We start from the raw sequence: 17,295 nt of genomic DNA, 5'->3' as shown, positions 1-17,295 counted from the left end.
ACAATGTTCAATTAGAGATTAGTATAAAATACCTCCTTTTAAAGTGTGCACTTTTTGAAATACAAAACGTTTATTCTGAAATGAAAAAAATTGTCAATGCATGCTAAAAACATGTATTGCCATCTTCAATTGGAATTTTTAAATTAAAATTTAATGTGCATCAACATAAGCAAATATTTTTATCAGACTCAGAAAAGTTTAAGCTGTGTTTTTCTTGTTTACACTAAAAAAAAACACTCTTGATTTCTTAACTTTTTTAAGAGTTGATTTCTTTCTGATTCTAATATTTAAGAATTATTCCCCTGGCCGGGCGTGGTGGCTCATGCCTATAATCCCAGCACTCTGGGAGGCCAAGGTGGGTGGATCAGGAGGTCAGGAGATTGAGACCATCCTGGCCAACATGGTGAAACCCCATCTTACTAAAAATACGAAAAAAAAAAAAATTAGCTGGGTGTGGTGTCACATGCCTGTAGTCCCAACTACTCGGGAGGCTGAGGCAGGAGAATTGCTTGAACCCAGGAAGCAGAAAAAAAAGGAATTATTTCCCTATAAAGTTTGATTTTCTAGGTAAGTACACATAAACAAATATTTTATCATTTGTTTTCTTTAAAGAATAACAAACAATTATTACTTTACTGAATCTCTTAGAGATAGCATGCTATTCTGGATCAAATTATAATATAAAAAGCAGTGCCAGACTTGGTGTCTCACACCTGTATCCCAGCACTTTGAGGCAGGCGGATCACAAAGTCAGGAGTGAGTTAGAGATCAGCCTGGCCAACATGGTGAAAACCCATCTCTACTAAAAATAAAAAATTAGCCGGGAATGGTGGCGCACACCTGTAATCCCAGCTACTCAAGAGGCTGAGGCAGGAGAATCACTTGAACCTGGGAGGGGGAGGTTGCAGTGAGCCAAGATCATGCCACTGAATTCCAGCCTGGGAGACAGAGCAAGACCCTGAAAAAAAAAAAAATGTGCATATGGCTATTTTTGGTTCCTCAAGTCATAACATTTGAATTAAACAACCTCAGTGAAACCAGACAAAAAGGCTAGATATTATAAAACTCTAGAATATTCTCTTATGAATAATTCTAAAACACAGGGCCAGAAAAGACTTTGAAAGGTCATTTGCTGTATCACTGTAATACAGAGTTTCATAACACTTTTAGTGTTTGAAACCAAATACAGAGTGGTAAAGAATATAAAATTAGGTCAGGCTGGGTGGCTTACGCCTATAATCCCAGTACTTTGGGAGGCCAAGACAGGAGGATCACTTGTGCCTGGGAGTTTGAGACCTGTCTGGGCAACATAGTGAGACCCTGTCTCTACAAAAAATAAAAAACAAGCCGGATATGGTGGTGTGTGCCTGTAGTCCTAGTTACTTGGGAGGCTGAAGTGGGAGGATCACTTCAGCCCAGAAGGTTAAGGCTGGAGTGAGCTGAGATCGCACCACTGCACTCCAGCCTGGGTGACAGAGTGAGATCCTGTCTCCAAAAAAAGGATGTAAAATGTCCTTCTGCTTCTTTGCAAGTTGGAAACAGACACTCAAGAGATTTCATGCCGTTATCCAGACTTAGGTTTTTTACAATATATTCTTTAGAAGACACACATGTTTGCTGAAATTCTTTCCTAACAGGCCATCTTCTACATTGGACTAGGAAAATTAGAATTCTATCTTGATTAGAAGGCGTTAGGCTTTGATGCATGAGTATTATATGTGACTAAAGATACACTTACCAATTTAAAAAGCAGGTTTCTATTGTTTTAAGCAATGATAAATGGAGATAAAATATCCAATTGGAGTGGACTAAATAAATCTACAATTAATGGGGTAAAAAATAATAATAATACAATACTCAAGGCCAAGTTTATAGATAACATAACTTCCCTGCATTATCTCATAAATGCCATCATAGAACCTAATGGAAGAGCCAAAAATGGCCCCGAGTATAGAACCTGCACCGAAAACAGTTGTCCTGGCAGTAGCACCTGTGGGGCAGCATCTCGCTGATCTCTAACACATCAATTTCAGGATGAAGTGGGGATCCTGGCTATCTATCCCCATTGCAGGGCGTGTAATGGGGCTGTGGCTCGCTTTTTCTGTGCCCCGCTGCTCCAGCTCCTAGGGGGAGCATGCAGAAGGGCAGGCTGTGGGCTCCGACCCCACAGCGGCATCTAGGGTTGAGTGTTTACAAGTCCTGAAGCCCCAATGGGCGTGTGTTACAGTGTGCTCTTTCAGTTTAGCCGTCCGTAGGTGTAGGTGGCTCCTGGCAAGGACAGAGAGGGTTTTCTGTATTCCGGGGTCTTGCCTTGGTGTACCGGAAAAAATCAGATTACACGTGGGCTGGGAGAATGGGTGCAGGGTTTTTTGTTGCTTGGTGGTAGCTCTCAGGGAGGAGGATGGGGAGGCCAGCAGCGGGATGGAGCCGGAAGGTGCTATTTCCCTTGAGTCGGGCGCCCAGCGGCGGGCTCTCCTCCCACGCCCTGGCCAAATTCCCACGTCGTTCTTCCCGTCGACTGCCTGCCAGCATCTGCTGGTGCCTGTCGTGTGCTCGTCCACCTGTGTGTTCCTCTGCCGCTTGTCACTCTTCCCGCTAGGGTCTGGGTGGGGGTTATGGGCACAGGATGGGGGCGGGCCAGGGTGGTCTTGGGAAATGCAACATTTGTGCAGGAAAACAGAAAAGCTTGTCCTACCTAAGTCCGTGGGCACAATCCAGGGATGGAGCCCTAACCAGGGACCCCGTCCTTCTCCTCCCAGCACTTCTGTATTACCCCTCCTGTGTTACTACTCTGCCTCCGAGGAGGTAGAGAAAAGCAGACAGTGTATTACTGAGAGCATGAACCAACAGAAGTGTAAGGAAACTTACAACAGCATGTAGGCAATATTTAGTCTTCTATACCTTCCTTTTGAAGCACATTTATGTAAGATTCTACCGGTATGATCTGGATAAAAAAGAACTTTTCTTATTTCAAATGTGTTCTATTTAGATTATTAATAGAGTATCGGCAGAAAATATTTTCTAAAGCATGATGAAAATTCATATTCCCTGCAAAGATGAGTACCATAGATGCCTAAGATCTCTAAATGTTGCTAATAATATCTGTAAGGCACTTAAAATTTTTACTTCTTTTTATTCTTTTCTCTTTTTATCTTCTATTTCCATTGAGGCTCCTCTATTCATAAATGACACCATTGCATTTGCTTCCTTTAGCAAGTTAAGGATGCACGGTAATGGAAAAAACCACCAAAATTGAATGAAAAGGTCTAATTTGCCTTCTCATTAGGTTTCCTGGGTAATGGCTTCAGCCTTTTATTTCCCATTGTCTCAGCAGATATGCCCAGAAGTCACTACTGTTTCAAATGTGTTTCTTCTAACTTTATATGTTCTAAAAATAGCTTTTTCAAGATAGTTTCAATTTAGCTGAGAGGTTCAATGCTAGTTAAATTTTAATAGTCATGTTTTCCTTAGTAGGTGTGCATGTTGAAGCATGTATGACAGTTTTCTAGATCCTGCTTTTGACACATACTGGAAAGGGGGCACTGTCACCAACCATTGAACAGTAATTCATTCAGCTGTTTGGGAAATAGATTAGTGGATGTACTATCTTAGATTCGTTCCTAGGCTTTTACATTTTTCTTCAGTGAAAATGCAGATTTAAACACATTTGAATAAGCTGAGGCCTACCTGTGCTAAGAACACACTGATTTGGGAGACACAAAATTGCTACTTTAATTTCTGTTTCTTTCTCCCCAGGCAAGTGTGGTAGGCGGGTGCATGTGAACTTTCTATTAGTAAATGCTCATTCATAAAAGCATAATATCTTTCCTCCTCCCTCCGACCCACCCTTACCCCATGCATATTGTGGCATGGTTTGTGTGATGTGTGGCCTAATCACAAAACAGCTCACATGGCACTCTAAGAAATGCATTTGGCCATGTGAACTTTACCACCTATGCTTTGAAACTGGAGCTGGAAGAATTAAGCCCCATATGCAGGAGTCATATTCTCCTCACTCATGTATTTCTGGGAATTGCAGTCACATTTGGCATTTATTAGTAATGTTCAGGGTCTTTGGGTGTTTTTCTGCTCCATGTCCTAAATAATTAATGAGAAAGGCTTACCCTGGGGCCATTCTATGCACTTCATTATGTTTTGATGTCATTTTTTATTGCCCAGAAACTTAATATAACCACTTCTGTTTTCCCCTTTTAAGGTTTGAACAGGCTTTTATTACCAGTTTGATCAGTAGTATGGTAAAAACAAAGGACAGTTATTTTTGGATAGCTCTTCAAGACCAAAATGATACAGGAGAATACACTTGGAAGCCAGCAGGGCGGAAACCCGAGCCGGTGCAGTACACACACTGGAATGCTCACCAGCCCCGTGAGTACAGCGCGCTGTACCGCCAACCCTCCCTCACCTCTGGCTCCTGTTTTCTTTACTCCAAATTCCTTCCACCCCTTGGTCCACTTCCTTTTTCTCTTTCTTAATGTTTTCTTAATGCCTATATCAACTACAATAACCAGCACAGGTTCACAGGGGATGACATGTGGCTGATCTTTATTTACGTATTTATTTATTTGGAGATAGGGTCTTGCTCTGTCACCCAGCCTGGAATGCAGTAGTGCAATCTTGGCTCACTGCAGCCTTGACCCCCTGGGCTCAAGTGCTCTTCCCACCTCAATCTCCCCAGTAGCTCCCACAGGCATAAGCCACCACACCCAGCCAATATTTTGTATTATTTATAGCGACAGACTGGTATTGAACTCCTGGACTCAGGCAATTCTCCTGCCTCAGCCTCCCAAAGTATTGGGATTACAGGCTTGAGTCAAATTGCCTTGCTTGGTGGTCATTTTTAAAAGTATAATCTGTATTTGACATGTTCAAGATATAAATTCATTGCTCAAGACCACGACTGCCTTTATTAGCAGCAAGTCCAGTTTCTCCCTCCTAAAGTCTTTCTCCCCACCTTCACCCCCCACTGTCTAAGAATCTCAAACACTTACTCAGTTCAGAATGGTCAGTTATACTTCAAGGTACAGTGGATGGGCACATATGGGTACATCCAATCAGTTCACAATCACTGCCTGTGGTACCTTAGCCAGGATTCCAGCGTTAACAGCTCTACTAGTTCATCCTCAGGTGTCTGACTCTGAATCTCAAGGCATGAAACTGTGCCAGGTTGGTCAGTACCAGAAAAGCTGATGGCTTCCACTGCAGCCTACACTAGAACCAGTCTCTGTGGAACACGTACTTGTATTAAGCTTAGGTCAACAGCCTAGACCCAACACCCCCTGTACTTCAGGGTGAGTTCTTGCTTGCCAGGATCTCGATCAGGGTTATGCCAGAGACAACAGGAAACAGTTACCAAGTTCAAATCTAGAGGAAATGGGTTAGGTGCTCTTCGCTCCCTGAAGGTCCTGAGCTCTTTGTACAAACTAGTCTGTTTCATCCTCAGAGCTCTATATACCATGTTAAAAAAAAAAAAAAAAATGTTTGCTAAGCCACAGGGGGAGAGATACTTAGCGGCCTCAAGCTAAAATATAGAAAAGGCTACACAAGCCCTGTTTCTCATAATTATAAAAGTCCAGTCCAAGGTGGTTTGCTAATCTTAACTCTAGACAGTGGTTGGCAAGGCGTCACCGATTTTAAAAATGCAACAATAAAATCATGAATATATTCTCACTATAAATAATGTGACCATATACCTCACTTGCCCAGACCAGTTCTAATTCATGTCTGTTGTCCCAGAGCGATTAACAGCATGTATTTTTACTCCAAATTTTTCTGGTTTGGATGGTAAATTATGTAGATGCTCTAATTATAGAGAAGCATGCTGAGTAAAATGTGGAAGTACTCCATTACATTTTTCTCCTCACTTCCCCAACATCAATATACTTCCCTTTTTAGAAATAACCACTGTTAACTGTTTGGTGTGATCCTGCTGGTGTTTGTCTATGCATTTAAATTCATATATGCACATGTACTTTTTAAATGGATATAAAAATTGCGTGTTTCTGTTATTTGCTTTTTTTAACTTAGCAATCTGTCTTGGAGTACTTTCCACATCAATATTTATTAGCCAACATTTTAAACAGATACATAGAATTTCACGATATGTAGGAGTATGTAGGACTCATAATTTGCTTTGCCATGACCCTGTTGAGGGACAATGGGTTAAATTCATTTTCTCTTCTGCTACAAAAGTGTTACAACAGATATCTTTATGTTGATGCTGCTATGCATAAATATGAACATATTGGCCTAAAAGTGGACATCCTATTAAGGCATTATCAGTTTATAAGCTCATCTAACAAAATTTGAGGGTGCCGGTTTTCTCACATTTCTGTCCATACTGAATGTAACAACCTTTTACATTTTTGCCAATTTGATAGAATAAAAAAAAGTTTTATCATTGTTTTAATTTCTACCTTTTAAATTAGTAATTTGAGCAATTGTTCATATTTGTACCATACATCTTGTTTGTGTTTGTTTTGTTTTTCAACTATGTGGTCATATAATTTAGTCACTTTCTATTTTTATTTTGGACACTTTCTATTTTCTCATTGATTAGTGGAAATTTCATTATATTCTAAATATAAATTCTACATGTCTATTTGCCTTTTAATTGATATGTTTTGTCACACATAAATGCTAAACTTTTGTAGTAAAATATGTTTATAGTTTTCATTTTATATTTGCAGATTTTTATGTTTTCTATTGGCTTTCCTCAACCAAAGATTATAAAAATGTAATATTGCATATATGTCAACAGATTATGTTAAATGTGTTGTCTTATATTGTCTTCTAATACTTTTATCGTTTTTTTAAATGTGTAATTTCTATTGATCTGAAGTTTTTAAAAATATATCTAGGAGATATCTCATTTTAATTTTTCTAAATAGTAACCAATTTCAACACTATACACTAAGTCCACCTTTGATCTACTCATTTGAAATACCGTAATAAACATAAATTACATTCTGATTTTCTGTTTCTCTTCCAATAGCACGAACATAATTCAAGCAGTGTGATATTTAAAGAGAGGCAGAAAGAATAGAATCAATGTAGCTGAAAAGAGAGTGGTAATATAAGAATATAATTTCTATTATTCTTAGTTTGCTTGGAGCTCTTTTTCAAAATTATTAATAGATGTTAAATTTTACTCAATACTCTGAATCTGTTAAGATAATCATAAGGTTTTCTCCTTTAATCTCTAATGTGATAAATTGCCTTATAGTAGTAAACCAGCTTTGTACTTTTGAGTAAACTTAACTTAGTGATATGTACTTTAATACATCTCTGAGTTTAGTTTCCTAGTACAAAGCTTCACATACTATAATGTACATAAGGATATCCTGTAGATGTTGAAAAAGTTAAAATTCTGATTAAGTAGGTCTGGGCTGAAGTCCAAGAATCTGCAGTTTTTAAAAAGCTCCTGGGTGCTGCCTGTGTTGCAGGTACACAAACTAACCTTTGAGTGGTAAAACATTCATATTAAGTTTATGATTTTTGCAACCTTTTTCATAGGGAGAGCTAGTCCATATTTCTTCATTTGTATACAGCTTAAGCCTCATGATTATGCTAGTTTCACAGAATGGATTAGAGAGTGTTTACTTTTATTCTCTACAGAACTATATAAACGTTTATTAGAATATGCCTCATATTTTATATGGTATATTTTAAAACAACTAATTCAATTCCTGTAATGCTTATAAGACTATCAAGTCTTTCTGCTTCCTTCCAAGTGCTGCTTGGGTTGTATCCCACTAGTAGAATTCTGTAATTTTTCAGTTTAGAATACATTTTAATTTCCAATATGAATATGATTTCAACCATGAATTATTTATAAGAGGTGCTTTTCTTTAATTTCCCAAAATACAGGTGTTTCTAGTTCCTTTTGTTGTCAATACCTAATTTAATTGCACTGTGGTCAGGAAATACGGTTTGTTTGGTGCCTGTCCTTTCAAATACAAAGTTGGCCTTATGGCCTTGCATGTGATGATCATTTTTATTATATATATATTCCATATGTATTTGAAAAGTTTGTATATTCTGCTTTTGCTACATGAAATATTGCATATATGTCAACAGATTATGTTAAATGTGTTGTTCAACTCATCTATAACCTTGATATTTTTTGCCATTGTGATCTACCAATTACTGAGAGTTAAATATCTACCACTACAATGGTGGATGTGTGATCTTCTCCCTGTAGTTCTGTCGAATTTTTATATTAAATACTTTTTAGGCTATTATATTATTAGGAACATACAAGTTTAGAATTGTGATGTCACACCTGTGGTGTCAAAATCGGTATAGCATTGCGAGTGACCCTCTTGTTCTCTCAAAATTATTTTCTCCTTAAAGTTAATTTGTCCATGAATGTAGCTACAGTAACTTTTTAAAAATTAGTATTGGCCTAGTACATATTTTTTATTTTTTCTAACTTTCAATATTTTTGTGTCCTTTGAGTTAATGTATTACTTATAAACAACATAGAACTAAATCTTTAAAACCCTATTCGCACACTCTTGTCCTTAACTGGAGAGTTTGATTTACTTATATTTTTACTTATTTTTTTTGTGATTATGTATATAATTGGATTTATTTCTTCCATTTTATTATATCCTTTCCATTTATCCTGCACTTTTTAGTCATTTTTTCTCTTCTTTCTTGCTATCTTTTGAATTTATCTTTTTCTCCTTTTCTCATTTCATTCTTTCCCCTTTACTTATCTGGAAGTTGTATTACCTGAATCTATTTTTTATTTGTTATACTAGCTATTCAACATGCATTCTTAACGAAATGAACAATATCAAAAGTTATTCACCATCTTTGCTTTCATATTTTAAAAGATTATATTTTGATATTGCTGTCTAGTTTAGAAAATTCTGAACTGTTTCATTTCTGTTAGCCATTATTTTGTTGTTATTTTTGCAATGAATATTTGTTTAGATGTATCTATACACTAGCGTACCATTCTTTCTGTGATCTGGGACACCTTCAGTTTCACATCCTTTTCATTAGACTCCCTCAACCTGAATAGTTGGTTTTACACAAATCTGGAAATTTTTCAAGCATTATCTCTTCAAATATTGCCTCTCCCCATTCATTCTAATATCTCCTTTTATTATTCCAATTACTCAGTCTCTCCTCCATGTTTGTTGATATTTTAAAAATATTTTCTACCTCTCGGTTTCTCAAGGATGTATTTTAAATAACTTCATGAATTATTTCCGTTCAGTGATTCGCTCTTCAGCCAGATCTGTTCTAATTAAATTTTACTTTTTAGCTTTCAGTGTTAGGTATTACATTGTTTTCATTTCCAGAAAGTCTATTTCTGTTTTAAATTTGTGTTTGTGGCTCTTTGTAGTCACTTCTTTCCTACTCATATTTTTAAGATTCTCTTTTATTTCCTTAAACATATCCGAGTTATTTTGTATTTGGTTTCTAATAATCTCATACCAGAAGTTTTATGGGTCTGTTTCTGAATCTCATTTCTTTCACTTTGTGGGTTTTGCCTGGAGCTACTCATTTTTCTTTGTACTTTATTTAGGAGGGTTCTCTCACCCCTAGGTTGAAGTTGGGCTCCTTCAGTGAAAATTACCGTTTGTTTTCACCACTCAGTTTGAGGCACTGCCAACTAAGGACCACTTTAAATACTCTGAGGTTTTGTTGAACACATAGGTAGCATGATTCAATGACTAACCTGCATGAAGTTTGGGTTGTAATCACAAATTCTTTAGAAAGTTTTTTTCTTTTCTTATTATTCACTGCAACGATTGACAGAGACAAGTTTCCTTAAAACAACTGAGTGAGTTTATTCTCATGTACGCTTAACAAAGGTGGCCAATTTGGGATCCTATTTTATGCAAGTTTCTTCTATTAGGCATTTCACTTTGTATATCTCTTAGGCCTCATCCCCTTTCCCTCAAAATCTCCATGCAACTATCAAAGTAGATGCTCAAGGTCTCCGGGATTAGAAAGAAACCTTTAGAGTAAATTCCACTAGGCAGGTAGTTTGGCTTCCACGGTTCATACTTTTACTTCATTTGAGAGCTCTACAGATTTGTTTATTTTATGCTATACATTTATAAACATGTTTTCAAAATGTTTTATCCAGCATTTCAACTAGTTCGACTGAAAGAATCTTTTAGAGTACCAAATCTGCTGGCTGTTTCTCGTAGCATCATTTATTTTAACACATGAGATTTTAGGATAGAGAAGAGAGAAACACATATATTCAGTCTATTACCCAATCTTTGAGATGTCTCCCTTTGTGTTTTTTTTTAAAAAAAAATTTCTTTTATAACCCTGTTGCATAATTAAAGTCATTAATTTAATAAACTTTCATAAGGCACTTGTATGACAAGGGACAATTAAAAATTACCTAATGTACATGTCTTTATGCTGCTATAATCTGGGAGTGGTGATAGCAAATACAATAAATAACGTGTATATAGATGTCTTAGTCATTCCCGCTGCTACAACAAAATATCACATATTGGGTAATTTATAAACAACAGAAATTTGTTTCTCACAGTTCTAGAGGCCGGAAGTCCAAGATTAAGGTGCTAGCAGATTCCATGTTGCTGAAGACCTTCCTGCAGCGCCCTCACATGGTGGAAGGGCAAAAGAGCAAAAAGGAACTAGGACACTCCCTCAGCCTCTTTTATAAAAGCACTAATCCCATTCATGAGGATGGAGCTCTCATGACTTTATCACTTCCCAGAAGGCCCTGCCTCTTAATACTATCACACATGAATTTTGGTGGGATATATTACATTCAAACCATGGCAACAGGAAAATATGTGGTGAGTGTTGTAAGAAGTATAAAATAAAGTACTCTAATAGTTAAATGAAGGGAGGATTAATTCCCATTGAAGTTATCATAAAAATTCAGGAGGAAGTGGCCTTTCCCCTGGAATTAAAAATGTCTGAAATATAGTAGGATTTAGCGGTTAAAGAAAAAGAATTTTCTCAGCAGGAGCAAATGTATGGGGCAACTTTGAGAAATTTTAGGAGCACTATGTAATTAGAGAGTAAGATAGATGGAAAAGAATTCAAATCCTGGCTATGTGATCTCAGGGAAGCTACTTAATCTCTCCATTTCTCAGTTTCCTCTTCTTTAAAATAAGGGCAGTAATAGTATCTACCTCACAGAATTGTGAAAATTAAAAGAAATATTACATAATTATTGTAAATAATTTATAATTAATTGTAAATAATTAATTTATAATAATTTATAATTAATGATTTATAATACATTATAAATAATTGATAAATATTAGCCTTTCTTATTGCAGAGAAGTAATGTGCAAGATTTTACCTGAAACTACAGACAGTGACATCGCTAGCCTATTAGGGTTCCTAACCCATACATTCTAAGATGTAGGACCTATTCTGTGCTAGGCCAGCCACCCATGTGAGCACCCTGGGAAACCATGGAGCTTTAAAGGAAGGTTTGATTGTGGCTTACATCCTTACATTTCTCCAACACTTATGAGCCAATGTTATTTGTTTTTTTAAAAATTCCTTTGGACCTCCTGAAATTAGAAGAAAGAAAAAAGGGAGAGATCAAAGAAAGTCAGTTTACAGTTACATTATCTCTGTTAAATACATGGTTTAGAACTTTGTACTTTTGAAGACTTCCAGTTCCCAGTCCAGCAGATAAGAAGCTTAGAAGTTGCTACATCATCCTAATGAGTAAAGAGCTGAAAACAAACTGAAAAATCAACAACTCTTCTTAGATCCATCACAAGACAAACCACTGCCGCCCAAAAGTGGAGAAATAGGAAGATACAGAGAATCAAATCACAACTTTCTGGAGCAGAAACCCACGAGCAGAAACCTCCAGAAGAACCAGTGCTGGGAGAGGAACGTCTGAACTGTCATTGATAAAATTGCTGGAAGCTCAACACAGACAACTCTGAGGGTTAAACACTCCAGGGGACCCAGTCACAGGAGATTCCCAACTTTTGTGAGTTCTATCTCCAGGTCATGTATCAGGCTATCACAATAAAATATCAGAGAAAAATCCCCTAATGCTTCCAGCAGAGGGAGAGGAAAAGGAACTATTTTGAAAAAGAGCAAAGCATTCTTTTCTTAACAGGGCCCCACCTCGGGAGAGGTTATTTTACTAGAGACTGCCGCTGGAGTTTTATCAGAGCCTGACTTATCCAGAGGAAGGGAAATCTGCAACTCCAACCAGCTCTATCCTTTCACATGATGAAAAGGAAATACCCAGCTCCAGCTCTCTAGCCATCCTGTCCCACCAAGCAGGGAAAAATAACTGAGAAGCAATCACTGATCAAGGGTGAAGTCCAGGAACACAACCTCACCAAAAGGCTGAGACCCAATTGTAAAATTGTAGAACACTTCCCCTCCTCCCACACCTTACCATTCCATTGCAGAGGGCTGTTTATTGCAGTTTCTTTTACCTAGTATATTACATCCACTTTTCAACAAAAATATTACAAGACATACTAAAAGGCAAGGAACAGAGTTTAAAGAGACTGAATAAGCATCAGAGCCAGTCAGCTATGACAGGAATGTTAAAATTACCAGACAAGCTTTTTTTTAAAACTATGATTAATATGCTAAAGGCTTTAATTGGAAAAGTAGACAACATGCACGAACAGCTGGATCCTGTAAGCAGAGAGGTAGAGAGTCTAAGAAAAAAAAAAAGAAAGAAATGCTAAAGATAAAAAACACCATAACAGAAATGAAGAACGCTTTTGATGAGCTTTCAATAGACTGGACGCAGCTGAGAAAAGAATCTCTGAGCTTGAATATATGATAATAAAAACTTCAGAAACTGAAAAAGAGGAAAAATACTGAAACAGAGCAGAATATTCAAGAACTATGGGACAGCTATAAAATGTATAATGGGAATATCAGAAGGAAAAGAAAAGAAATAAAGGAACAGAAGCAATATTTGAAGCAATAATAAGTAAGAATTTTCCCAAGTTAATATCAGACACCAAACCACAGACACAGGAAACTCAGAGAACACCAACCAGGATAAATGCACCAAAAACTACATACCAGCATATTGTAGCCAAACTTCAGAAAATAAAAGGTAAAGAAAAAATCTTGAAAGAAGCCAGTGGGGGGGGGGGAACACCTTACCTATAGAGGAGCAAAGATAAGAATTATGTCTGACTGCTTTTCAGAAATCATCCAAGCAAGAAGAAAGTAGCATGAAATATTTAAAGTGCTGAGAGAAAAAAAAAAAACCCACCAACCTAGGATTCTATACTCTGTGAAATTATCCTTTAAAAATGAAGGAGCATTTTTATCAGATTTTATCTGATTTTTATCAAACAAAAATTCAGGAAATTTGTTGCCAGTAGACCCACTTTGCAAGAAATATTCAAAGAAGTTCTTCAGAGAGAAGGAAAATGATATCGAAGCTCAGATCTATATAAAGAAAGAAGGAGCATCAGAGAATAAGTGAAGGTAAAAGAAAAACTTCTATTTTCCTTATTCGTAACTGATCCAACACATAACAGTATGTTTAAAATAATAGCAGCAATATATTCAGACACAGATTAGATAGCTAGATGATATATAGATAGATAGATGATTGACAGATCTTAGATAGATAGATAGATCTTAGATAGATAGCTAGATAGATAATATATTTGCTTTTATACAAATGAAATGAATGACAGAGATGATGCAAGGGATGAGAGGGACTTTGGGTGGTTGTGATGTGTTCACATAGGTTCATCAGTGGTAGCAAATGTACCACTGTACTATGGGATACCTATAGTGCAGGAGACTGGAGGTCAGTGGTGGTAAACGGGAACTCTACTTTGCACTCAATTTTGCTGTCAACCTAAAACTCTCTGTTACTAACTTTTTAAAATTATACTTTGCATGGAAGTGAAATGAAGACAAATTAGATTTTTTGTATATAAGCATCAGTTCAGGAAATTTGTATGGAAACTGGTAACTTTCCATAGCTCCAAACAACATCACAATTTGCTCAACAGAACAACCTTGTTCTACAAATCTATGAGTATTATTAAAATAAAAAGAGCACTAAACTTCCATGTCACACTATACTGCAAAAAAATAAAAGTTTAGGTATCATTTCTATATACTTTGGAATATTGTTAGGAATGTCTATACCTGTCAAAATAAATTAATACATTTTGAGTAGAGAAAAGCTTTGGTTTTAATATTAAGCTTCTTGGGGCATATTTAGATGTCTAAAATCTGGAACTGAAGCAGAGCTCCTTGTCATTCATAAGTTTCTGCTGTAATTTATTTGAGTGGCACTACTCTTTTTCTCTTTTCCCTAAAGCAAAAATAATGCCATGATGTTCAGTTTGGCTGCTCATGCTGATTGACACTGGGTAAAATGTCTCTGAATAAGATGAAAATGTAAATCTTTTTTGAAGAAAATAGCAATATAAAAGCTCCTGTGTTTCCCTTTCTCTTTTAAATTGCAGCTTGCAGAAACACTACCTAAATCACATTTTCTTTCCTGCCTGTCACAAAAGAATCCATTAGCTTGGTCCCCACGTCAGAATCTTAATCCAGCAAAGACTGACCATATGAATTGTCCACTGAACAGGAAGCCTACAGCTTTTTATAAACTCGGCCAGGCCTCTCTCTTTATGTCATACCAGCAAAATATTCACCCACCCCACATCCCACGCCACAGTAGTACATTCGCTGCAATTGATGAGCCTACATGAACACATCACAACCACCCAAAGTCCCTCTCATCCCTCGTATCATTCCTGTCACTCATTTCACTTGCATAAAAGCACATTAGAAGGGAATCACCTTTCCGCCATTTTTTCAGCTTAGTATTATGTTTACCAAATAGTATAATGAACCACTATGATACATCACCAAGCATCAGCAGTTATCAATTCATGACGTCTTCCTTCATCTGTACCCTCACACCTTTCCCATATTTTTTCATAGCAAATCCTCGACATAATATTGTTTCATCCATAAATATTTCAGCATTATTTCCAAAAAAAAGACTGCTTTTTAAAAAACATAAAATACAATTATCACCCCTTAAAGTCATTAACTATAATTGCCTGTCATTACAAATCTTCAGTTAATGCTCAAATTTCTAAATGGTTTATAAATGTTATATAATGTATTTTACAGTTAGTTCAAATCAAGATCCAAAGAAGGTTCACGCATTGTAATTGGTTGATAGATCTGCTAGTCTGTTTTCATCTGTTTCTCGCCTGCCCCACCCCACAACTCCTACCCCTGCCTTTGTTAATGCAAATGGGTTTTGTCTTACAAATTTTCCTACATTGTTGAATGTGTTACTCTATTTTTTTTTCATAAAATAGTCATGTTTATTTTTAAAAATAATGAGAGACTTGATCAAATTCAGATTTTTTTTGAAAGATCATTTCATAGGTAGTTGTGTGTTCTGTCTAGATGCACATAATGTCCAATTTTTTCTCTTTTTGTGATATTTGCAACCTTTGATGATCAATTCTTAGATCCATTGACTCATTAGGAGTTCCTTCACTTGTAGCTGGGATATGCCTATAAAGAGGTAATTCCTCGTAATCACTTTTTTGTTACCCCATGGTACAATTTTTATAGAAAACACAAAACAAATGCTTAGTTCTTTCCCTTTACTAGTTTTCAAAATAATTACTTCTTCGTTAGCATCCTTCATGAGTGACACATTAGAGGTGTTTTTCTTTTTTTAGCATTACTATGAAGTAAGGGTTTTAAACATATTTGATATGTTTTAACCCATTGCAATTATCCTTTTTAATGATCGAATTGCCCCATCTTTGTGATGGGAATTTATTTAAGGAATATCTTCTGACTCCTTGTGATGTGATCCTATTAGTCTTTGATAGTGTGCTTGCTATCTGGTATGACAAGATATAAATTTCTGCTGCAGACCTAGAAACATCCGTTGCTTCAAGGAACTCTGGTTTCTTTTGATGGGAGATGATATTATTTCAGCATCACTGTCTGGGCCTGTGGGTGCTTGTTGTTTGTGGTTTGTTATTGTTTCTAGGCCGTTTCAGGGACAGATCTAGGAAGTGTGTGTGTCTGTGTGTGTGCACGCACGTGTGTGTGTGTGTAAGATTAAACACTTTTTGAGTTCAAACTCATACTTACAATTTGAGTTCAGGACTACAAAGTTAATTAACCTATATTTTAACTGTATTTCCTTTCTTTAATGTCAAATTTCCCATTCTCAAAACACCAGAAAATCCTGTTATTTTTACTAAAAAGCAACAACGACAAAGGGACTCTATGACCCTTGGTATTTCAAGAGAAATTAAACATTCAGGTGTAACAGGAAAAATGGTTTTCATTCATACTAATCATTGCCACTGATCAAATGGAAAGATGATAAATTAGCTTCTCATTCAAGGAGAAGCTAATGCTTAGAAACTAAAATGTACTTTGTACCTAGATTAAAGATTCAATATAAGTGGAGGTTGCTCTATGGTGAAAGAAAATAGATGAGTCTATACTTGCTAAGACATTCAAAAACACTTTTCCAAGTTATATTAGAGGCTCATAGGTATCTGTATCGAGAACAATAAACACTTTCAATCACTCCTTTGCAGCCATGTGTAACTCAGGGTCTGTGAAATGTTTTGTTTTTAGACCTAGATACCTCCGGCGCGTTTCACTCGTGTTGGATGACTCCAGGGTTGTTTCAAGCACATGGAAATCTGCAAGTGACAAGGAAAATAAAATCCCAGTAAAGCAAGTCAGTTTTATTTTCTTCAAAGTGCCCTGTACATAGTGGGGAGTAGTAGGAAGCCTGTCCCATCAACAGACACTAGAGGCCAATCTGTTTTAAGGATTGTCAGAGCTCTGAAATGAGCCACCACATAAATGAGGATAAACCCAGTCTCATTCCAAGAGCCCTTAGAACATTTCCATATCTCCTCATCATCATATAAGTAACTGTCATGCAAGGTAAAAATGTGACAGTAGATCTTCAAGGAAATGCTTTGGCCACACACAGGAGAGAAACATGATCGGGGAATGCGAGAGAGCTCCGTGGAACAAGAGCATGATTTCAGGGGAACTCATTCATTCATTTATTCAACTGTTTATCGAATACCCACCCACTCACTCTGTACCTTGATATTGTCTCACAGCAGACCCAAATAAATCTAGTTTCAAATCCTGGATCAAGCCCACTACCTTTGTGGCCTTTGACAAGTTATTAAGCTTCTGTTCCCTAATTTTACCATCTGCAAAATGCAGGCACTAATACCTGCCTCAAAGAATTTCTGAAATTAAATAGGAAAAAGA

The 17,295-nt window shown here is 36.7% G+C and overlaps 1 protein-coding gene across 2 annotated transcripts in view; it reads left to right on the top strand.

Moving 5' to 3' along the window:
- PLA2R1 (phospholipase A2 receptor 1) overlaps nt 1-17,295 on the top strand; it is a 144,810-nt gene that overhangs the window by 57,152 nt on the left and 70,363 nt on the right. For both annotated transcript variants that reach the window (XR_005203317.1, XM_017547637.2), the window contains exon 11: nt 4,217-4,386. Coding sequence is in view for 1 of the 2 variants with exons in the window: in XM_017547637.2 (XP_017403126.1) it covers nt 4,217-4,386 (170 nt within the window). In the remaining variant the exon portion in view is untranslated. The remainder of the gene's footprint in view (nt 1-4,216; nt 4,387-17,295) is intronic.

The sequence above is a fragment of the Cebus imitator genome, unplaced genomic scaffold, assembly GCF_001604975.1.
Source record: "Cebus imitator isolate Cc_AM_T3 unplaced genomic scaffold, Cebus_imitator-1.0 Scaffold10, whole genome shotgun sequence".
Lineage (NCBI taxonomy): Eukaryota > Metazoa > Chordata > Mammalia > Primates > Cebidae > Cebus > Cebus imitator.
This window is presented reverse-complemented; position numbering and strand designations above follow the sequence as displayed.